Genomic DNA, 24,104 nt, shown 5'->3' with positions numbered 1-24,104 from the left:
CTCCCTCTTCTGGTGTGTCTAAAGACAGCTACAGTGTACTTACATATAATAATAAATTCATCTTTAAAAAAAATACCTTTAAAAAAAATATTATATAGACCTTAGAATTTTTTTTTCCCCCGAGACAGGGTTTCTCTGTGTAGCCCTAGCTGTCCTGGAACTCACTCTTTAGACCAGGCTGGCCTCGAACTCAGAAATCCACCTGCCTCTGCCTCCCAAAGTGCTGGGATTACAGGAGTGCACCACCACCGCCCGGCTTGACCTTAGATTTCTTTATAGTGATTAAAGAGTTCTGTAAGAAACAACACATAATCTTGACCCATACAAAAGGTAACATTAGAGTCTGATACTTACATTTTTGAAATTTTGATAGTCTAAGTTTCATGATACTTACTGACTTGTCCCTACCTAAAGGCAGATAAAATTCTTAGCAAAAATCCACCTGCTCCTGGGATAACTTTGAGCAGATGATCTTTCCTGAGTCATTAAGTATATATGTATTTGTTTCACAAACTTGTTAAATTTGTTTTGTTTGTTTGTTTGTTTTAGATTGCCATAAGTTTCAGGGATATAAATGCTCAGAAATTTCCTCTTTTAAACTAGCAGCTGCCATTTAAGTTCAGTATAAAAATGGATATGAAAAACAATATGATCATTTCAACTTGCTTCCAAAATCCTAAGAAAGAAAAGGTAAAATTTCCACAAAATAGAAAAATCTCTGTTTAGACCCCATGTTATATAATTGTAATGTCTCTGGCTAGACTTGTACTAGACACATATTGTACTTGGGAGCACAAAAAACATTAAATATTAGTCTTCCTGTTAAACACTGTAGGTTTTGTTGTAGATGATTTCAAATCTTTTGATCTCCTCTACCTTTTAAAACTTTATAATATTTTAAATCCTCCCTCACAACCTAGTTAAGCTTTTGTTTACACAAAGCCCCTGTTACAGTTTTGGAGTTTAAATGATTCAGGAGCCTTCCCTGTTCCCTTTGTGCCAATTCTTTTAAAACTAACCAGTAGAAAAAGACTGTAAAGTCAGCCCTAGCCAATGGGGAAAAGACCACTTATGTTAGAATAAAAGCCAAGTGTACTTCCTGCCCTGGAGTGCATGCTCTTCTTTTTGGCTATGCACCCTCTTGATGAAGAGTGAAGTTTTGCTTTGTCCAGATACTTCAATTGCTTTTCTTTGCAACTCCAAACTTATTTCTAACAGGAGGTAGAAGGTTTTCTAGTTTGAGATCTCTCTGGACCAGAGTTAAGTTTTTTTGTTTGTTTGTTTGGTTGGTTTGGTTTTTTGTTTTGTTTTGTTTTGTTTTGTTTGTAACTCAGTTTATTTTATGCATGAGTGTTTTTCGGGCATATATATATGTGTACCACGTGTGTGCTTGGTGCCCATGGAGGTCAGAAGAGGGCATTGGATCCTCTAGGACTTGAGTTACAGATGTTTGTGAACCACCACAAGGGTGCTGGAAATGAATCTGGTTCTCTACAAGAACATGTGCCAGGCATGGGGATGCATGCCTTAATCCCAGAACCTGGGAGGCAGAGGCAGGTAGATCTCTGTGGGTTCCAGGCCAGCCTGGCTTGCACAACCAGAGATACATAATAGAACCTGTCTCACACACACCGTTAATCTTGAACCATTTTTAGGACTTCCGATGGGTTGTGGAAGACTCGGGTCTGGTTGTTTGTTTCTGCAAACTAGCCATCTTTCACAGGGATGAATGGCCCACCTTCAAGGTAGGATGGCCCGATGGGGAAACTTTCAATCTCCCCACTGTTTACAGGTGAAGTCTATAGTCTATAAAACCACCCGGATTAGGTGCCATACATCACCACATGGCAGTATTTAATAGAGAAGCACCCTGCCTGAATGAATCTTTTTCTATAGCTGTGCCGCCAACCCCTCTCCTCCCCATTAAGGAGGGTCAGCCTTGGCCACCTACCTACTTCCTCCTTTGGCCCCTGAAGAGGATCTCTACCTTTCCCTGAAGTTCCTGCCCCTGCTCAGCAGGTACAGGCAGCAGAAAAAGAAAATCCCAACTCCATAGAATCTGCCCCACACTTGGGCCAACAGCCCAGTGGGCTGATTCTACTATGGGCTTACCCCTCAGGGCCACAGGACTCCCTAATGGGGGTGGGTGGGAGGGAGATAATTTATGACATACCTTCCCTTTGCTATTAGTGACCTTTATAATTGGAATTTGCAGAACCCTAAATTCTCAGAAAAATAATCTGCTTTGATAGAACTCTCAGATTCAATAATGTTGACTCACCAACTGACCTGGGATTATTGCCAACAACTAACTGCCCAGGTCCTCTTCACTAGTGAAGAGAGGGAATGATTCTTGGGAGCCGCCTGAAAGTTCATTCCAGGAGCAAATGGGCTGCCCACCCAGATCCAGGCCAATATTGATGTGGTCTTGACTCAGCTCAATTGGGATCAAAACACTGATGCAGCTAAGGGGAAACTCATGGTCTACTGCCAGGTTCTAAAGGTGGAGGGCCTCCAAGAGGCTGCTAGATGGCCTACAAATTTGTCCAAAGTAATTCAGATAGTGAAGGGAAAAGATGAGTCACTGAGAAATTTCCTGGAAAGATTGATGGAGGACCTTCGATCCAGAAGCCAGAGAGAGCCAATCTGCCATAAACATGGCCTTTGCCAACCAAGCTGCCTCTGACGTCCTTCAGAAACTTCAGTGCCTGGACAGCTTTGCGGGTAAGTAACTAGAATTAGAAGTTATAGCCGAGAAGGTTTTTAACAATCAAGAGGGCCCTGATGATCTACAGAACAAGGACTGTCGAAAGTGCTGTTCGCCATGACCAGTAAAAGAGAACTAAAAACCCTGGCTCATGGAAGGGGCAAAGGTAAGCCAGTACTCACTAAAGGAGAAACCAGCCCTCCATTCCAGAGGGACCAGTGTGCCAATTGCAAAAAGAAGACCCATTGGAAAAATGAGTGCCCTAAAAGGAACCCAAGAGAAGGCTCAAAGGTTCTGGAGTTGTAAGAACTAGATGACTTGGGATATTGGGGCTCAACTCTACACCGTGAGCCCTGAGTAACCCTGAAGGTAGAGGGGAAGCCCATAGACTTTCTGGTGGATACAGGGGCACAACACTCTGTTTTGAAACAACTACTGGGGCCACTTTCTAACCAGAAGACATGGGTGCAAGGGGCAACAGACATCAAGCCCTATCCATGGACTACCCGAAGAAAGGTGGACTTGTGAGTGGAGCAGGTAACAGACTCATCTATGCGCATCCCTGGTCGTCCATACCCCTCCCTGGAAGAGACCTACTTACCAAAATGGGAGCCCAAATCCATTTTGGCCCAGAGGAAGTAAAAGTCCTGGATAGGAATGGCCCCATCCATTTTCTGACCTAGGTTCTAGAGGAGGAATACAAATTGTTTTCTTGTCCAGTTCTATCTCTGAGCCTGTTGCTCCAGAAGTTTTTGAGAGTTCTGAGGTCTGGGCAGAAAAGAATTCAGTAGGACTCGCCTGTTAGTGGACTTCAGTTCTAGTCCAGTTAAAGGCTGGGGCCACCTGATATCTTGTTGAGTCCCTGACCTGGCAATATCCAAGGCCCAGAGAAGCCAGACTATCAGCCTGTGCAGGATTTGAGGGAGGTAAACAAGCAGGTGGAAGATATCCATTCCACAGTTCCAAACCACTACACCCTGCTCAGCAGCCTCCCTCCCAAGCATACTATGTACACTGTGCTCAACCTAAAGAATGCCTTCTTCAGCTTGCCTCTGGCACTGTAAAGCCGACCTCTATTTGCCTTTGAATGGCAATATTTGGAGAGAGGCTTTGACGAATTAGATATGTCTACCTCAAGGAGTCACGAACTTTACCAGTGGGTGAGTACCAGTGGGCCCACCCTCAAATAACCTTACTCCAGTTCATAGATAACCTCATGATTGTGGTCCCCAACCTGGAGAATTGCTAAGAGACCACACAAGACTTGCTACAGTAGCTGAGTCAATTGGCCCTCCAAGTGTCTGTTAAGGGGGCCAACTTGAAGTGGCCTCTCTGGGTTAAATACTCAAAGTGGGCCAATGAATGCATGCTGTTGGACTCCAAGAAGCAAGCCATCTTCAGCATTCCAATTCCATCAACCCAGAGGCAAGTACAGGAATTTTTGAGGTCCATAGTGTTTTGTAGACTCTTGAGTGCCAGGGTTCACTGAGATAACAAAGCCATTATATGAGACTACTAGGGCCCAAGAAGATAAGATTGAATGGACCCTTGAGATGGACATGCCTTTTAAGAGAAGCCTTATTGAAAACACCAGTCCTGGCCTTCCTGGACTTTGACAAACCTTTTCACCTGTTTGTGGGTGAGAGAAAGGTGATAACAAAAGGGGTGCTCACCCAAACCTGGACCATGGGAAAGACCTGTGGCTTAGTTATCTAAGAAGCTGGACCCGGTGGCCCAGGGATAGCCACCCTATCTCTAGATTATAGCTGTCTTGCTGGTCAGGGACGCTGACAAGATATCTATGGGACAGGAGTTTGTTACCACCAACCCCCATGCTATTGAGGGGACTCTCAATCATCTACCCAACCGATGGCTGCCCAATGCTAGACTAGTACACTTCCAGGCACTGCTTTTGAATCCCTCCTCATAAGATATAACCTATTATATGCCCTAACCTTAGCTACCTTGCTGCCAGGCCCATCCTCAGACATACTACTCTTATTATTTTGGGGTGTGTTCAAACATTAGGCCAGACCTGACTGACATACCTGAGCCAGATGCTAAGTGCATTTATTTCACAGATGGGAACAGCTTCATCCAGAATGGAACCAGGTTTGCAGTGGTAGACTTGGTACTCTGGCATTTGGGCAATTGCTTTGCCGCCAGGAACTTCAACCCAGAAAGCTGAACTAAAAGCTCTAACCTAGGCTTTAAAGCTGGCAAAGGGGACCAGAACCAATATTTACACTAACAGCAAATATGCAGTATGTGGACCCATGCACATGAGCCATGGCAAAGGCATATCTGCTGAAACTGCTGAAGGAGAAAACCATCAAAAATAAGGTATTATGGCTTCCCCCCAAGGTAGCCATAATTCATTGCCCTGGGCATCAAAAAGGGATCTCAGAAATAGCCCAAGGGCCGGGCGGTGATGGCACACGCCTTTAATCCCAGCATTTGGGAAGCAGAGGCATGCGTACTGAGTTCAAGGCCAGCCTGGTCTGCAGAGTGAGTTCCAGGACAGCCAGGGCTATACAGAGAAACCCTGTCTCAAAAAACAAAAAAACAAAAAAAACAAAAAACAACAACAACAACAAAAAAAAAACCAAACAAACAAAAAAAAAGAAATAGCCCAAGGAAACAGGCTAGCTGGTAAAGCTGCAAGGGAGGTTGCCCAGACCTCCACTGTCTACTTCTCAGTAGCCTTGCCAGCCCTGCACTCCTAGCCATCCCAGAATATACTACTGAGGACAACATCAGGCCAAATGCCAGGGAATCTGCAGAAGCGATGGATGGTTGCAACTGCCGAGGGCTACACCATCCCACCTAAGGAGTTTGCTAAATGACTCATCCATCACATCTATCAGGCCTCCTATCTGGGCCACCAAAAATTAAAGAAATTATTGCATAGAGCAAGTACAAAATATTTGATTTGGAACACTTGGCTGATCAGACAATCTCAAAAATCCCACCTGTCAAGCTGCAGACCCCTCAGGCTTCAATTAAGGAACCCCAGGAACCAGAGTTAGAACCCAATGACCAGGGGCCCATTGGGAAATAGATTATACAGAAATAAAGCCAGGACATATGGATAGAAATATCTGCTAGTTTTTATAGATAACCTTTTCAGGATGAGTAGAAGTCTACCCAATGAAAGAAGAAAGACTGTCAAGGTAGTAGCAAAGAAGATTCTAGAAGACATCATACCCAGGTATGGTCTACCTACCCTGCTTGAGTCTGACAATGGACCAGCATTCATCTCTCAGATAACTTAATCTTTAATACATGTCTTGGGGACCAATCAGAAACTGCATTGTGTTTACAGACCCCCCAGAGTTCAGAACAGGTAGAGAAGATGAAGTGCACCCTGAAAAAGGCTTTGACCAAATTAACCCTGGAAACTGGCAGTGACTGGTGTCTATTCTACCTTATACTTTACATAGGCTAGGAATACCCTTATAGGGCTCATTCACTTTGAGATGCTATATGGGAGGCCTCCTCCCATGCTGCCTATCCTCCAGTCTTGATATTCTAGCTGAGTATAACCAATACAGGTTCTTGGAATCCTTGGAGGCCCTCCACAGAGTTCAGAAACAGCTGGTTTGCCATCTGCCAGGCTTTTGAGTCTGCTCCTTCCCCTAGCCCCCATTGCTTTGAACCAGGTGACAAAGTCTAGATTAAGAGGCATAGCCACAAGACTGGAACCCCACTGGAAAGGACCTCATACCATGATCCTGACCACACCAATGACTGTGAAAGTGAATGGGATCCAGACATGGATACACCAGTCCCACATTAATCCTGTCAGGAGAGAGGAGACTCAGCAGTTGAGGTCTCATCAGGAATGATTTCCAGACTACCCATCTCAAGAGCAGTGGAGGGCATCCCCACATGCTATCGACCCACTGAAGCTGCAACTTCAACACTCCTGCTCCTGCTTTCCTGTTGCTTACAGCGTGCTGCATCAGCCAGTAGCTCCCACTATCCCTTGAATCTGACTTGGCAGATAATATTGCAGTGGGTAAGGTTGCCAACTCTACAACCCACTCTTCTACCCCAGGCACTTGATGGGTTCCCTGATCTTCATGTAGACTTTTGTGACCTAGTGGATGAGGGATGGGACCCATTAGATCAACAACCCTTCCCTGGTTATGGTTGTAACTTGCTTGGGGGCTAAAGGCACACATGGATTCATGAAGGCCTTCTACATCTGCCTGGGGCACTCTTGGGACCCCAATCAGCAAGCCAAATACAGTGTTTGGGAGTCCTTTTGCTATGTGGCATAGGCATGTGAATCTACCAGATAGATAAACTGGAAGCCCCTCATCCCCACCCCATTAAAGATGGTCTCATCATTGTGACCCAGTTTGGGGATACTGGGACACCTGGGGCCTGATCCTGCATGTGAAAGGACACCCAGCTCCCTAAGAGAGAAACTTGTGGACCTTGCATTGAACCCCCTTACTGTCTGGCGGGGTAGTGCAACAAACTTACTGTTAAGTTCACAGATGCTGGCAAGAATGCCAATTGGACTGCCGGTAAGATACGGACGGGATTAAGACTTTATATCTGTGATTTGGGACTCCTGTTCACCATTCATTTGTTCCAGTGAGGCCTCATGGGACCCACAGTCCCTTTAGGTCCCAACAAGGTGTTAGCAAAGCCAAACCAACTGTCTCCCAAACCTCTGCCTCCACCTGCTGTCACCCTTCATCAGAACCCACCTCTGCACCCTCATTGTAGTTCCTACCACTGCATGATATCCACTGTCTCCAGAGGACACTTGGTGATCTTGTGCCTCACCCCAAGCATTCATGCCCTAATTTTAAATGCAGCTGATTTTTGTGTTCTAGTATAACTTGTCTCCTGGGTGGCTTATTACACGGGAGAGGGTATACTAAACTAGTTGGCTCCTCGGATACACCGGGTAAAAAGAGTTGCTGTGGTCGCTGTCCTGCTACCCACCCTCTCAGGCATAGGTGGGCTGGCACTGTGGCATAGGTGCCTCAGCACTGATTATCCAGAATAACAATTATAAGGCCCTGGGAGTGGCTATAGATTCTGATCTGGAAAAGTTAGAAAAATCCATTACTGTCCTAAAGGAGTCTCTCCCTCCTCCCTGGCAGAAGTAGTCACACAAAATAGAAGGGGATTAGACTTATTGCTCCTTCAATAAGGAGGACTCTGTCTGGCCATGGGAGAACCATGCTGTTTTTACACCAGCCATACCATGGTCTTTGAAGAATCAATGGCCTTGCTGAGAAAAAAAATGCATAACAGAAAAAATGAAAAAAGAACAGTCTCAAGGCTGGTGTGAATCCCTCTTTAACTGGTCCCCTTGGTTAACCACCCTTGTTTTAGCCCTGACCAGACCCATCATCCTTTTGCTGTTAGCCTTAACTTGTTGACCCTAAATAATGAATGCTTTAGTTGGGTTGTCAAGGAACAGATCTCAGATTGCCACTGTCCAACTGATGATTCTCAAGCAACAATACCAACCCATGGAAATGTCAAGGATTTGAGATGAACTATTACTCAAAGGGGATGAGAAAGTCAAGCTAGATTTACTATATGACAGGCTGTGAAATGCCAGTTCTGGGGACTGGACCTAAGTTTCTATTTCGCAGAACTGGACAAACCAGTTTCAAGAAAAACTATAGCCCATATTCTGAAGTTGCCCCACCATCTTGCCCGAAGCAAGAATAGTTAGCAACAGTTCAGGAAAGTCAACCAGAACCCTGGCCAATTCCTGAGTCACCGGTACTCCTAGAAATTGTGCCAAGCAAACAGGGTAAAGATTACCTACCCCTCTTTGGAATTATTCTAATCAGCTTTAAATTGAGCCTGCAAGCTTGCCTTGAGGTGGCCATTTTGATGAATGCTAGACCCCTGCATGTTGGATTTCTGCAGAATAAATGCTCTTTTCTTTTGCATACTATTTGTGTCTATCTTTGGCATTCATTGGCTATTCTTGGACCCTTACAGTGTGTGGAGGTCAGAGGACAACTTTCTGGGGTTGATTCTTGCCTTCAAGTTGTTGAAACAGTGTCTCTCTTGTTTCTGTCATGTGTCTTCTTTCTTTCTTTCTTTCTTTCTTTCTTTCTTTCTTTCTTTCTTTCTTTCTTTTTTTTTTTTTTTTTTTTTTTTTTTGGTGTTTTTTGGAGACAGGGTTTCTCTGTGTAGCTCTGGCTGTCCTGGAACTCACTCTGTAGACCAGGCTGGCCTCAAACTCAGAAATCCACCTGCCTCTGTCTCTGCCTCTGCCTCCCAAGTGCTGGGATTAAAGGTGTGCACCACCACCGCCCGGCTTGTGATTGTTTCTGACTTCAGGTAACTCTCCTGTCTTCACCTTAGGTCTTGTGGGAATGTTAGGTCACAGATGGGCAGACCTCACCATGCTTGACTCTTCATGTTGGTTCTGCATATGAAATTCAGACCATCGGACAAGCACTTTTATCTGTTGGGCCATCATTTGACCCTTGCAATTAAAAAAGTTATTTATTTCATGTTGATTGTGTATGTGTACATGCACACACCAGTACATGTATATGGAGGTCAGAAGAGTGTGGGAGTGGTTCTTTCTTTTCATCAATATAGATCAAACTGAATCAAATACAGTTTGTCATGCTTCCTGGCAGGGTACCTTTACCCACTGGCCCAGATCACTTTTGTTTTGTTTTGTTTTAAATAAATATATGTCTCCATTCTACCCTGATACCTCAGTAGTTGATTCTGTCCTCTGTCCTGGCCCCAGGCAATCACTGACCTGCTTTTTATCATTAGAATTGGGCTTCTATTTTTTAAAAGTTTATATAAAAAAACCTAGCCAATATGTGTGTGTGTGTGTGTGTGTGTGTGTGCACATGTGTGCACATACCTGCTTGTCTGTGTGTGAACCTGAGCCTTTATTATTTATTTTGATCACTTATTTTTCATTTGATGTGTATGCGTGTGTGCGCCTGCTTGTCTGTATGTGCATCCATGCCTTACTCTTTGCTTAAGACATCTTTAGCTATGTCTTGAATTTGTTTGTTCTTCATATTAATTTTGTTTGTTTTTAAAAGACAGAGCCATGTTATATAAATTTAGCTGGCTTGGGACTCATATGTAGCTCAGGATGGCCTCAAACTTGTGGCCAACTTCTTGCCTCCGCTTCCCAAGTGCTGGGATTATAGGCATGTGCCACTACAACTAGAGGATTTCGGGATTTTTTTTTTCCTCTGTCTTTAAAAAAAAAATGTACAAAAAGTGAGTTTGTAATTGTTACTGTTTTTTGTGGGGTTTTTTTTAATGTTGCACTTGAGATTTAATCAACATAGTACCTTATTTATGCTAAGCACTTTACCACTGAGCTATATCCCTAGCCATTTTTTCTCGTTTTGTTTTGAAACAGTCTCACTAAATTACCCAGACTGGCCTTGAACTTGCAGTCTTCCTGTCTCAGGCCTCTTAACCTCTGCCGGCCGGCCGGCCAGCCAGCCGGCCTTCCTTCCTTCCTTCCTTCCTTCCTCTCATCTGCACGCCTCCCACCCCCCATCACACACACCTTTCTGGTTTTTTATATTCAAGACAGGCTTCTCAGTGTAGCTTTGACTGCCCTGGAACTTTCTCTGTAGACCCTGCTGATTTTCCTGCATGCACCTCCCATGTGCAGAAATTACAGGCATGCAACAGCACACTGGCTTTGTGTATTGCTAGGGACCAAGTCCTTTGGCTTTATGTTTGCCAGGTCAGTACTGTACCACTGAGCTATATAGATCTCTAAGGTCTTTTATTTTATATTTTGGTGTTTATTTTATAGGGATTTATTTTTTTATTCTGGCATTGAATCTTTGCTTTGGGTTTTATGGACATTTTAACAGTTGTTGATTCTTCTGAGAATCCATGAAAAGGGCTTCCAGTTTTTAGTGATTTCTTTAATTTTTTTTCATCAAGGTTTTAATAGTTTTCAGTGTGGAGATTCTTCCTACCTACCTGCCTACCTACCTTCCTTCTTTTTGTTTTCTTTTTCTTTTTCTTTTGACAGATCTTTAGCTGGGTAATGGTAGCACACACCTTTAATCCCAGCACTCAGGAGGCAGAAACAGGCAGATCTCTAATTTTAAAGTCAGCCTGGTCTGCACAGAGAAATTCTATCTCCAAAGAAAAACAAACAAACAAACAAACAAACAACAACAAAAAAAAAAAGACAGGTTTTTTTATAGTCCTGGCTGTTCTAAAACTTGGTATGTAGACCAGAATCTGGCCTGTAACCCAGGGCCTCTGTCCCTAGAGTGCTAGCGTTAGTTAAACTGGGGTTAAAGGTGTGTGTGTGGCACCATGCCTACAAGATCTTTGATTTTATTCATTTATTTATTTATTTATTTATTTATTTATTTATTTATTTATTTATTTATTTTGGTGCCTATAGTAGATGGAATTGCTTGCTTTCTTGCTTTCTTTTTAGGATAATTTGCTGTTGACATACTGAGTCTATTTCTGATTACTGCCTCAACAGCTGGGCGCTAGCAGTCCCTAGACTTGTCACAAAGGAGCGCTCTGCATATTTGTGGTGTTAAATACCAGAGCAGCCAGTGTGTAAAAATCTCTCCCATTGTCTGCCCACACCCGGGGTGTCACTAATTTGCAGTTCATTTTTCTGGTAGTGACAGCTGTAAGCTACTCTGTGCACCTAGGAGTAAGCTAAGGGGCAAGTGACTGGGCCTGTCAGAGGGAGTGGAAAGAACAAGAATCAGACATGAGAACAATGAAATTCTAATCTTTGAAGTCACTTGAGAGCTATGTAACTCACAGATTGATAATGGATCTTTTTCCTCTCCAGTAAAAGGAAGGAGAAATCACTTTGGTAAATAAGACACTAGATATAAGAGAATATAATTTCACTTACGTAAAATTTAGGAATACAAATAATTCCTAAATCCAGAAAGTAGGTCAACGGTAGTCTTCATCCAGGAGCAGAGAAAAGGCAGGCAGGTGGACAGACATGAGGAATTTTTTTGAGGGTAGTGGGTCAGGTTCCAAAGGTGCATAGAGCTTATGGAATTATATGCTGTCACACATACAAACAAGAAGAGGGATTCTGAGGCAGTTTTATGGCACAATAAGAAAGAACATAGAGATAGATTATTTAAAAATTTGCCCATGGTTTCAAGAAGGAAGCACAGCAGCACAAATAACTTGTCTTCTTTGCTCTAATGACCCAGTAAAGTTATCGCTACTTGTAGAGTATGGATATGAATAGCAGTTGCCAACTTTGATCCCTAACTTCCTTTACCTATTTGTCATTTTTCTTGAAACCCTTTTTGTAAATGTGATTTGGTGTTTTGCCTGCATGTATGTCTGTATGAGGGTTTCGGGCACCCTAGAACTGGAGCTGCAGACAGTTGTGAACCACCATGTGGGTGCTGGGAATTGAACCCAGTCCACTGGAAGAGAAGCCAGTGCTCTTACCCACTGAGCCATCTTCCAACCCTTGGAATCTTTTGAACTACTTGTTGTAGAGGGTGTTTAATATCAGACAAACCTCCTAAAATACTTTACTTATTTATCTAAAACAGGGTTTCACTATGTAACTTTGGCTGGCCTGGAATCCTTGAGATCCATGTCTTCTCCCTGGGTAGGTTTAAAGGTGAGTGCTACCATCTCTGACTTCTAAAATATTTAACTTACTAAAAGTTTGTCTTGTATTACTTTTTTAAAAAGATTTATTTATTTATTTTATGTATGTAAGTACATTGCACTGTCGCTCTTCTCAGACACAGCAGCAGAGGGCATCAGATCCCAGTACAGATGGTCGTGAGCCACCATGTGGTTGCTGGGAATTGAACTCTGGACCTTTGGAAGAGCAGTCAGTGCTCTTAACCGCTGAACCAACTCTCCAGCCTGTCTTGTATTATTCTAAACCACTTATTTTGTTTCTTATTGGTTGTTTTATTCTTTTGTTTCGTATTGTTTTATTTATGTTGAGGAACTCCATTTACATCCTTAGAGTTACAATGTAATTGTATTCATGGGTAATTGTTTTAAATTTTGTTTAACTTCTATTTTATTGCATGTATGTGGTGTGCATGTGTAATGTGTGTTGTGTGTATGTGAGTGAACATGTATGTGTATGCATGAGGAGGCAAGTATACTGTCCACTTTGTTTATTGAGGCAGGGTCTCTCAACTGAACTGAGAGTTTGCTGATTCAGCTAGTCTTAGTTTACCAGCTTCCCTCAAAGAGTCTCTATTTGTCCCCTGAGTACTGGGATACAGTCATCCAGCATACCTATCCAACTTTTAAGTGGGTCCTGCCAGTCTGAACTCTGCTCCTCAAGCTTATGGGGCAAGAGAGCTTTATTCACTGAGAGTTTTAATGAGAGTTACATGTAGTCATGGACCATCATGTGGACGCTGGATCCATTGCAAGAGCAATAAATGCTCTTAACCACTGAGCCATCTCTTTAGCTCCCTTAAAGGTGAATTGTTGTGTTGTATTATGTTGTTTTATTTTATTTTATTTTGTTGTTGTTTTTGTTTTCTGAGACAGGGTTTGTCTGTGTAGCCCTAGACCTGTTCTTACTTCCAAGCAGATGACAAAGTATCCTCAGATTGTCTGCCTGTGGCTGTGGTTGGCTGACCACAGGTTCCTGAACCAGTGTTCTTATTTCTGGGAAGCAGAAATGTAGGCCTAGTCTCAGTTTGTAGCCTGTCATGGAGTCATCCTGGCTCTGGCTGAGTCCATGAAGTAGCTTTAGTTGTTGACAAGAAGTTTTTCTTTTTAGTATTTTTATGAGTATGTTTGAGTGCCTGCATGTATGTCTGTGTACCATTTATGTGCAGGTGCTGTTCAAGGTCAGAACAGGGTGTTGGATCCCCCTGGGACTAGAGTTATGGTCAGTTGTGAGCCACAGTGGGTGCCTAGGAACTGAACTCAAATTCTCTGCAAGAGCAAAAGTACATAGAACTGCTGAGTCAACTCTCTAATCACCAGAAAGGTTTCCTAAGGAAAATTACTTAAAGAAACATAAAATCCAAAAATCACTAGTTTGTGACTCCTAAAGAAATAAGTGATGAGATATTGATCACTAATGAATAAAACTTCTGGATTAATTTAAAGAGAGCATTTCTCAGCAAGGGGATCAGGTTTCAGTTCTCACAGGCATTTGTGTATATTCTGTGCGTGAAGTATGTGCTCAATAACACCAACAGAACATTTTGCTAGAAATGCAGATTCTGCTTCTAATGTAGGGTTGCCAGATTTAGACCAAACAAAATTCAATTTGAATTTCAAATAAGCAGTGAATCATTTCTTTAGTATTAAGCTACATGCTTTTGAACACACTTATTTTTTATTTTTAAAAGAAGTCAGAGGAACAAAGAAAAAGGGGGTAAAGTTTGTGTTGGGGGAAGGGACATGAGTGTCTGACGAGAAAACTTAAGCATAGTAATCAAGTGTGTGGAACTCACTTAGATTCTGGCTTGAACAAAATATATTTTTGTAAAAAGATATTTTAGAGTCAGCAAGATAGTTTATTGTGTAAAAACATTTGCCACAAAAGTCTGACTTCCTGATTTTGATCCTGGAGCCCATGGTGGATAAAGAGAACTGACTCCCACACTTTGTCCTCTGACCTCTGCACACACACCCTATGACATGATGACATGTGCCTATCACACACACACACACACACACACACACACACACACACAAATAGTAAATACAAATTTTAAAAGATGCTTAAAAGTATGCATTCCACCAAGCGGTGGTGGCGCACACCTGTAATCCCAGCACTCTGGGAGGCAGAGGCAGGCGGATTTCTGAGTTCCAGGCCAGCCTGGTCTACAGAGTGAGTTCCAGGACAGCCAGGGCTACACAGAGAAACCCGGTCTCGGAAAAAAAAAAAACAAATTCAAAAACAAAAACAAACAAAAAACAAAAAGTATACATTCAAAAAATATTTGTGCTGGGTGTTATGGTATATATCTTTAATCCCAGCACTCTGGATGTAGAACCAGGAGGGTCTCTATGTGTTCAAGGCCGTTCTGGTCTGCATAGCAAGTTTCACAAGGCAGCCAAGACTGCAAAGAGAGAACCTGTCTCAGAACAAATAAAAATATTTATGGCTACAGACTGAATATAAGAAAGCAGAATCATTTTAAATTTTATTAACTATAATAAATCACATAATCATGGTTATGATATAAACTTATTTCTACTTAGAAAATGAATTTACAGATGAAATGATATATCTGCAATTTATTTTAAAGTATATTTCAGGAAAGAAAAAAATGAGTCAAGGAAGCAAGTGTGGCAGATTTTGGTAACTGAAGAACCACAGGGTGAATAACGTGGTTTGATATCATGCTATTTTTATACTATGGTATTATACTATGTACTTCTGTGATACTTGAATATTTATTACTTTTAAATGCTGTAGGTGCTCATTGTGCCTATTTTATCCCAAGCACCTGGTAGATACGATAAAGAATCTATCACAAATACATTTGAACATATTTGTAGAATATATTAGCATACCTAACTTCATGATGTATCGAAGTCTTAGTCAGGTTTTAAATGTGAGAAGAGGGCAGAGGGATAGCACTGTGTTGAGTGCTTGCCTATTATTGGTAAGGCCATATAAGCTTTTAGGGTGGTCTCTGTCTTAGTTGGGGGCTTCCATTGCTGTGAAGAAACACCATGACCAAGGCAACTCTTAGAAAGGATAGGTTCCTTATATAGGTTCAGAAGTTCAGGCCGGTGGTGGTGCACGCCTGTAATCCCAGCACTCTGGGAGGCAGAGGCAGGTGGATTTCTGAGTTCGAGGCCAGCCTGGTCTACAGAGTGAGTTCCAGGACAGCCAGGGCTATACAGAGAAACCCTGTCTCAAAAACTCCAAATCCAAAAAACCAAAAAACCAAAAAAAAAAAAAAAAACAAAAAAAAACAAAAAAAAAACAAAAAAAAAAACCCCAGAAGTTCAGCCTATTATTATCTATTATCATCAAGGCAGGAAGCATGGCAGCATCCAGGTAGGCACTGGAGGAGTTGAGAATTCTATATCTTGTTCCAAAAGCAAACAGGAGGAGACTGGCTTCCAGGCAGTTAGGAGGAAGGTCTCTCAAGCCCACCCCCACAGTGATACAAGGCCACACCTAACAGTGCCTCTCCCTGTGCTAAGCATAGTCAAACTACCACAGTCTCTAACATTGCAGAAAACCCTAAAACAAAACATAACACAAGAATCATAGTTGTTAAATAATTTTACCATGTATGTGACCTCTGCTTCTTGGTTTCATTTTCTTTTTTTTCCCTAAGATTTATTTATGTATATGTCCACCCATTCACATGTATGCCTGCATGACAGAAGAGAGCATCAGACAGAAAATGGCATCAGATCCCATTATAGATGGTTGTGAGCCACCATGTGGTTGCTGGGTATTGATCAGGATCTGTAGATGAGCGGCCAGTGCTTTTAACTGCTGAGCCATCTCTCCAGCTCTGCTTCTCAGATTCCTAGCAGAGCTGGACTGGATGCTGGTTTCTTGCCTCCTAATCTAGTAATGTGTATTAGTACTCTTTGGTTTACTGAGTTATTTAAAATGAAGACCTATCTTGTTTGACATCTTAAAATAAGAATACCCCCTGCCTTTACATTTTTAGTATGTATTCTTGTTGTATTTGAATTTATTTTATGCATAGACGTGTGTTGCACATTGTGTGTGGAAGAAAGAAGCCTGCTTACAGGAATTGATTCTCCTCTTATCACTGAACCATTATTGCTAGCTCTCCACCTTATTTTTTTGAGACAGACTGCAGCTCACCTAGACTGGCAGGCCAGCAAGTATAGAGGGCCTTCCTGTCTATGTTCCCCAGAGATCACAAACATATTCTGTTACATATATTTACATGTATATATTTTTTATTTTGTTTTTTATTTACAACCCAATGTTGTCCCCCATTCCCTCTCACAGAATTCTTTTCTCCATTCCCCTCTCCATTTTACTTCCGAGAGGGTGCCCCTCACCCTGTATTCCCCTGCCTTAAGGCATCAAGTCTCTACAAGATTAGGTGCAGTCCTCTGCTACATATGTGCAGTGCCGGGGGCCTCATATGAGCTCATGTATGCTCTTTGGTTGGTGGTGAGACAGGGTTTCTCTATGTATAGCCTTAGCTGACCTGGAACTCACTCTGGCTGGCCTCAAACTTAGAGAAATCCACTTGCTTATGCATCTCAAGTGCTGGGATTAAAGATGTGTATCACCACTGCCCAGCATACCTAGTTTTTATGTGGATGCTGGAGATCCAAACTCAAGTCTTCATGCTTTTTCAGCAAGCACTTTATCCACTGAGCTGTCTGTCCAACTGTGAAATACTCATTTTAAAAAATTAATTATAGCTTTTCTCAGGCGGCTCCCGAAGATGGCGGAGGGTCAGGTTCTAGTATTGGATGGCCGAGGCCATCTCCTGGGCCGCCTGGCGGCCATTGTGGCCAAGCAGGTACTGCTGGGCCGGAAGGTGGTGGTTGTACGCTGTGAGGGCATCAACATATCTGGAAATTTCTACAGAAACAAGTTGAAGTATCTGGCCTTCCTTCGAAAGCGAATGAATACCAACCCCTCTCGAGGCCCCTACCACTTCCGAGCGCCCAGCCGCATTTTTTGGCGCACTGTGCGAGGCATGCTGCCCCACAAGACCAAGAGAGGCCAGGCTGCCCTGGAACGCCTCAAGGTGTTGGATGGGATCCCTCCACTCTATGACAAGAAAAAGCGGATGGTGGTCCCTGCTGCCCTCAAGGTTGTTCGCCTGAAGCCTACCAGAAAGTTCGCTTACCTGGGACGGCTGGCTCATGAGGTCGGGTGGAAGTACCAGGCAGTGACAGCCACGCTGGAGGAGAAGAGGAAGGAAAAGGCCAAGATCCACTATCGGAAGAAGAAGCAGCTCTTGAGGCTACGGAAACAGGCTGAGAAGAATGTGGAGAAGAAAATCTGCAAGTTCATAGAGGTCCTCAAGGCCAACGGATTACTGGTGTGAACCCAATAAAGACTGTTTGTGCCTCATGCTGCCTGGCCTGGTTCCTTAGGCACTGCTCCTGGGGGGACAAGGGTACACTCAGAGCGAGCTGGCAACTTGCTTCACTTTTACTAAAGTGAAAACCGTGGAGCTTCAGTGTTGAAAATGAATGATGGGCTGCCCCATCCACCTGGCCAGATACCATATTCTGCTGCGGCTAAGAAAATGGGCTACACACCTGGGCTGGGACTTTAAGTGCACACAGATTCTGACCAAATACAAGCACTGTCACTACTTCCCCTACAGACCACAAAGCAATAATTTTTCTGGAAGGTTCTATGTGCTAATAAATTATTTGACTTAAAAAAAATTAATTATAGAGTCATGGAGCTGGAGATATAGCTCTGTGATTAAAGAGTATCCACTGCTCTTAGGAAGTCCCAGGTTCCCTTCCCAGCACCCACATGGTAGCTCAGTAACTTCTTGGTAGCACGTGTAGCTCTAGTTCTAGGAGATCCTATGATTCCTTCTCACCTCCGAGACAGGCACACTAGGTAAAATAGTAATACACATAAAACATTTTAAATGGGTTACATAGTTTCAAATTTAAACACAAGCATAAGACTAGTCTAGATCTTGCTGGGGTAATGGAGGCATTAGTGAAATACAAATCACAATAGGAAAGACAGTAACTACCAACATTTATTGCTATGTAATAGTCTACTTCTTTTGCTTACCCACTAGTACCCATCCTCCTCCTGTAAGAGACTACTGTCATTACTCATGCAACCTGCCAAGGATCTCTTATGCCTAATAAGCAAAGATAGAGTTCTGTTTTGGATCAGTTAACTTTCTTTTTAACAAATGATGCTTTTATGAACTAGTCTGTACTTAGCAATATATTGAAAAGCTTTTTTTCTTCAATAAATATTGGAGAGTTTTTTAATTACTTCGTAGTATTTTTCCACTTGAAAGACAGCTGTAATTTATTTGACTAGTCTTCATTGCTTTGCTCTTACCAATAGTGATATAATGACTTTGTACTTCTGTCATTTTGCATTTATACACAGTAGCTGTGGGATGTATCTAGAACTTGGTAGTGGGTAGTTGCTGGATAGTGAATTTGCCTATAAAAATTTATCTATGTATTTATTTTATTTTAGTTTTTAGAGACAGGGTTTCTCTATTGTAGCCCTGGCTGCCTGACTTTGTAGACCAGGCTGGACTTGAATTCACAGAGATCTGCCTGCTTCTGCTGACATTAAAGGCATAGGAACTGGAATTAAAAGCATGTGCCACCATGCCTGGCTTAAAACTTTATTTTTATATGTATTTATTCATCTGTGTGAGTGATATGCACAAATCACAATAGGAAAGACAGCAACACTGCTATGTAATGGTCTACTTCTATGTACACATATTATATGTATACATGTTTATATGTATGCATATACCTATAATGAGCAGAGACCAGAAGAAGACATCAGATGCCTCAGAACTGAAATTATTGGTATTTGAAGGTTGCCCAGTTTGTTATGTGTGTCCTGGAATCTAAACTCCATTGCCTGAACAGCAATCACTGCTAACCTCTGACAGTATCTCCAGCGCCTAGGGCCTTGCTCATGCTAAGCATGCACTCCACCACTGATGTCCCTCCACAGCCTTTACATTTGACTTTTTGACAGAGATAGGTCAGTAGGTAAAATTATCATCTGAGTAAAACTTTGAATGCATCTGTGCCCCAAATCTGGAAGTTTATTTTATTTGTTTGTTTGTTTGTTTATTTTGTTTTGTGGCTCAGTGGTAGAGTTCAAATGTTTTAGTTTGAAGTCGCAGAAGTAATTCTGATACTTATTTCAGGTGTAAAGAAGGGGTGAACTTTTGTAAAATGAAATACAATTAGAGAGAAGCATGTTAAATTTGAAGACAACAGCACGTGGGCTAACTGTAGTGCCCAAAAAAATGGGAGGGCTGCAGCTGTGCTACAAGAGCTTCCATGGCTACTTTAATCTGCATGCTCAGATCACTGCGATTTTAAATAATTGTTAATATTTTTACATCTTTTTCTTCCCATGAGATTATAGGTTATTCAAGTGTTTCAGAAATTAATGTTGTAGTCTCATTTACTTAAAGGGAATGCAGTAGAGGCTGTGATGATCAGATTTGAACTGAGAAATGTTTGCTATGGCACCAAGGGAAATCGTGTGCAAAATACAGAATCTCAGGCAGCCTGGGCATAGCACTTACAGTCTGTTCCCATGGGTTAGCTGAGCCAAGCAGAGAGTGCAGCTGCTTAGTGTTTACTTAACTCGAAACACTGAAGGTAGAATAAGTTCTATTCTGAAATGCTAGGTGGTGAAGATAGGAGAAATACAGAAATAACAATAGCAATGGTAATAACTGCCAACTCTTATTAAACTTGGCACATTGAATGTGTCCTAGCCATTATGCTAAGTTTGTCTGTTTGTCAGTCAGATGCGCCTCAGACTTGCTCTGTAACCAAGAATGTCTTAAACTTCTAATCTGCCTGCGTTTATCTCCCAAGTGCTAGGATTACAGGTATAAGTTACCAGGCCTAGAGTTTTGCAGTGCTTGGGAGCAAACCTAGGGTTTTATGCTTGTTAGTCAAGGATGATATAATCTGAGCCCCCACCCCTCAACCCTTACTGGTATTTCTTTATTCAGTCAGAGAATCTAGGGATTCTGTTGCCTGTTTTTCCTTGGTGTCCTGAAGCAAGGTGTTGCTTTGTACTCCAAATTGACCTCAAACTTTCTATGTAGCTCTGTTGCCAGGGCTGACCTCAAATTCAGTGCAACCCTTTCTCAGTTTCTCTGGTGCTTGGATTACAGGTCTACACTACCAAACTAACCCACATGTCTGTGAGGGTAGAGGGAGGATTACATGTCTACACTACCAAACTAACCCACATGTCTGTGAGGTTTTATTGAATCTAGCACAGGATCTTTCTGGAACTTTCATATTCTGGCAGTCTGGCAGGCCAGTGACTTCCGGAGAGCCTCCTGTTTGCACCTGCCCAGCACTGACATTACAGTCACACATTGTCATGCTTAGTGGCCTTCCTATACTCAAAGGATAAGCAGGCTGAGAAAGAAATTAGGGAAATGACCCCCTTCACAATAGCCACAAACAGTATAAAGTATCTTGGGGTGACTCTTACCAAACATGTGAAAGATCTGTATGACAAGAACTTCAAGACTCTGAAGAAGGAAATGGAAGAAGACCTCAAAAAATGGGAAAACCTCCCATGCTCATGGATCGGTAGAATCAATATAGTTAAAATGGCCATTTTGCCTAAAGCACTATACAGATTCAATGCAATACCCATCAAAATCCCAACTCAATTCTTCACAGAGTTAGAAAGAGCAATTATCAAATTCATCTGGAACAACAAAAAACCCAGGATAGCTAAAACTATTCTCAGCAACAAAAGAAAATCTGGGGGAATCAGTATCCCTGACCTCAAGCAATACTACAGAACAATAGTGTTAAAAACTGCATGGTATTGGTACAGTGACAGGCAGGAGGATCAATGGAACAGGATTGAAGATCCAGAAATGAACCCACACACCTATGGCCACTTGATCCTCGACAAAGAGGCTGAAAACATCCAATGGAAAAAAGATAGCCTTTTCAGCAAATGGCGCTGGTTCAACTGGAGGTCAGGATGCAGAAGAATGCGAATTGATCCATCCTTGTCTCCTTGTACTAAGCTCAAATCCAAATGGATCAAGAAATTCTGATCTTCATGCTTGTGAGTGAGGAGGTGCTGTACTGACTAAGCTGACTTCCCCAGGCCCCAAATATTCTTTTAAACACAGAAAAAACAGGGTCTCCTCTAGTCCAGGCTGGCCTTGAGCTTCCACTGGCAGTGATTCCCCTTGCTTCAGTGTTGGGATTTCAGATGCCCGGCTTCTATGGCATTCCTAATGCAGAGTCAAAAAACAATGAGTTTCTAAAAACACACTAAGTGATTGTAACTTGTTGTATACTTATACCTCCTTTGAGTAGACGGATCACTGGAGTTTTTGGGCAATCAAACTTCCACGTGTTACTCACATAGAGAATACATGAACTCTTTATGCAAATTCACAAGTTCTCTAACATTAGATAAGAACTCTAAGCTGTAGACTTTGAGTAATGATCCTTTATCAGTATAGGTCCATTAGTGAAGAAAAGAGTACATGTGTGAGACAGGATATTTGGCAAGTTTCTAAACCTTCTACTCAGTTTTGTGAGCCTCAAATAGCTTGAAAATCTTAACAAAGGGCAGAATTTCAGAAGTGGAATTGTTATATAACAATCTAGCCCCAAACTTGATAGTTCAAAACAATTGTCCTGTAATTTGCTTAAAGCTCTGAGCGCCGGTGATTTGGGCCAAGCTTAGTAGTTTTTTACTGGCTCTTACCCGAAGTCATTCCTATGGCTGTAATTGTCTAGTGCAGTGGTTCTCAACCTGGGGGTCTCAGCCTCTTTAGGGGTGAATGTCCCTTTCACATGGGTCACCTAAGACTATTGGAAAACAAAGATATTTACATTACAATTCATAACAGTAGCAAAATTAGTTATGTAGCAATGAAAACAACTTTGTGGTCACCACACCACGAGGAACTGCATTAAAGGGTGGCAGCATTAGGAAGGTTGAGAACACGCTCTTACGGCAGCCCTCCAGCTGGATAGTCTTAGGACGGTTTCTCTTGAATATCTGTTTGTTTTTTTTTGGCCATCAAAGTAGTAGTGGTAGTGCATGATCCTCTCTCTGGCTATTGGCTAGACTTCTTCACATGGCACTAGAAGCTAAGGTGACTTTCTAGCCCTTCATGGCAATCTATTTCACTGTATTCTGTTACGCAAAAGAAGTTACAGTGCCATTCTAGATGTTACAGGAAGAGAAATAAACTCTACCCTTGATGGAAGAGCTGTAACAATTTTGTGGGCTTCTTTTGCAGAGGGGAAACCTACTACTTACAGATGTCAGAGTCAGTGTAGGGTGTGTTGCTTGGACCCTTTGGTCTTTTGTTTTGCTTAATTAGTATTTCCTTCAAATTAGTTATTCAGAGCTCCTTGGTTGTCCTTGTTATCCTATCTTTTAACACACACACACACACAGAGAGAGAGTGTGTGTGTTTCTCTTAGACAAAAATAAATTAAAATAAAATCAATTTTTCAATAATTGAGTTTTGAAAACTGAAGGATCAAACCATTTTGAAAAAGAAAATATAAAGGGCTGGAGAGATGACCCAGTGGTTAAGAGCACTGGCTGCTCTTCAAGAGGACCTGGGTTCGATTCTAAGCACCCACATGGTAGCTTACTGTAACCTTAGTAGGGATCCATTGCCCTTTTCTAGCCTCTGTGGGCATCGGGCATACATGTGGTTCACTGACATACATGCAGATAAAACACTCAAACACATAAAATAAGTAAATAATAATTTTGAAAAAAATTTTCAAAAACTAGGTATGGTAGCTCATGCTTGTAATACTAGTGATGGGGAAGTCAAGGCAGTAAGATTATCCTAAGTGTGAGGCCAACCTGGGCTGCAGAGTAAATCCCAGACCAGGCCAGGCTATCCACGCTTACAGACAAATAAGCAGAGGGCGGGGAGACAGATCAGTGCTTAACAGTATGTCCTGTGTTTCCGGAGGACTCATGTTTAGGTGCAGTTCAGCTCCAGGGGGTACAACACCATTTTCTAGCCTCACAGGGCACTACAGTCATGCACTCACAAGCACATTTAAGATATTGATGAAATATTTTAAAATACAACTTAAGTTCTTTTTAATATCCTTAGGAACTTGAGCTTGATTAACAGGAATAATGGAAACCTACTCAGAATTCTGATTGTAATAGAGATTTTATATTAATTACCACATCACCTATAAGTGTTTAATTAAATACCTAGTGTTTTAAGTTTTAATGTGAGTCGTTCAAATTTGCGTCTGTCATATTAATTTTCTAGGAAAATTATTTGATTGATATTTTGTTCAGGTAGACATCTGTGACTGACTACCTTTTAGAATTATCTAAAATACTGAGTGAGTTGATTCTGAATTGGTTGTTTTTACTTCTGTCTTACCAGAACACAGCAGATTTGAAATGCATTTTTCTTTGAGCTATGTTCATTTATAGTCCTCTCAGTTGCTGTTTTATTCTGCTGTCTGTCTGAAAGGCTTCCTAGCCTTTATTCATTAGTCACAGGAAGCAGGTGTCAGCATGCCTTGCCCTTCAGTGCAACAGCTAAATTAGTCCTGCTGCAATCAGTGCTAAGAACAAAGTTTCAGCAGTGTATTGCATGTCTTAAGCAGATACTGCAAAGTTGAAAGAAACTCCCAAGCAATAAGTAAGTTGTCTATGTTATGTCTGTGTCCATATATTTATTTAAAT

At 42.0% G+C, this 24,104-nt stretch overlaps 2 protein-coding genes across 3 annotated transcripts in view; both read left to right on the top strand.

The window, feature by feature from the left end:
* Nucleotides 1-24,104, top strand: part of Kif24 (kinesin family member 24) — a 70,512-nt gene that overhangs the window by 9,169 nt on the left and 37,239 nt on the right. The window contains exon 2 of one of the 2 annotated variants that reach the window (XM_052176268.1): nt 12,265-12,335. The exons of the other annotated variant lie outside the window; for it this stretch is intronic. The gene's annotated coding sequence lies outside the window, so the exon portion shown is untranslated. The remainder of the gene's footprint in view (nt 1-12,264; nt 12,336-24,104) is intronic. 2 annotated transcript variants of the gene reach the window in all.
* Nucleotides 17,093-17,747, top strand: LOC127680669 (60S ribosomal protein L13a-like). Its single transcript, XM_052176273.1, has one exon. The coding sequence runs from the start codon at nt 17,110-17,112 to the stop codon at nt 17,719-17,721; it is 612 nt and encodes a 203-aa protein (XP_052032233.1). The 5' UTR covers nt 17,093-17,109; the 3' UTR covers nt 17,722-17,747.

This window comes from Apodemus sylvaticus, chromosome 3 (genome assembly GCF_947179515.1).
Source record: "Apodemus sylvaticus chromosome 3, mApoSyl1.1, whole genome shotgun sequence".
In the NCBI taxonomy this organism is placed as follows: domain Eukaryota; kingdom Metazoa; phylum Chordata; class Mammalia; order Rodentia; family Muridae; genus Apodemus; species Apodemus sylvaticus.
This window is presented reverse-complemented; position numbering and strand designations above follow the sequence as displayed.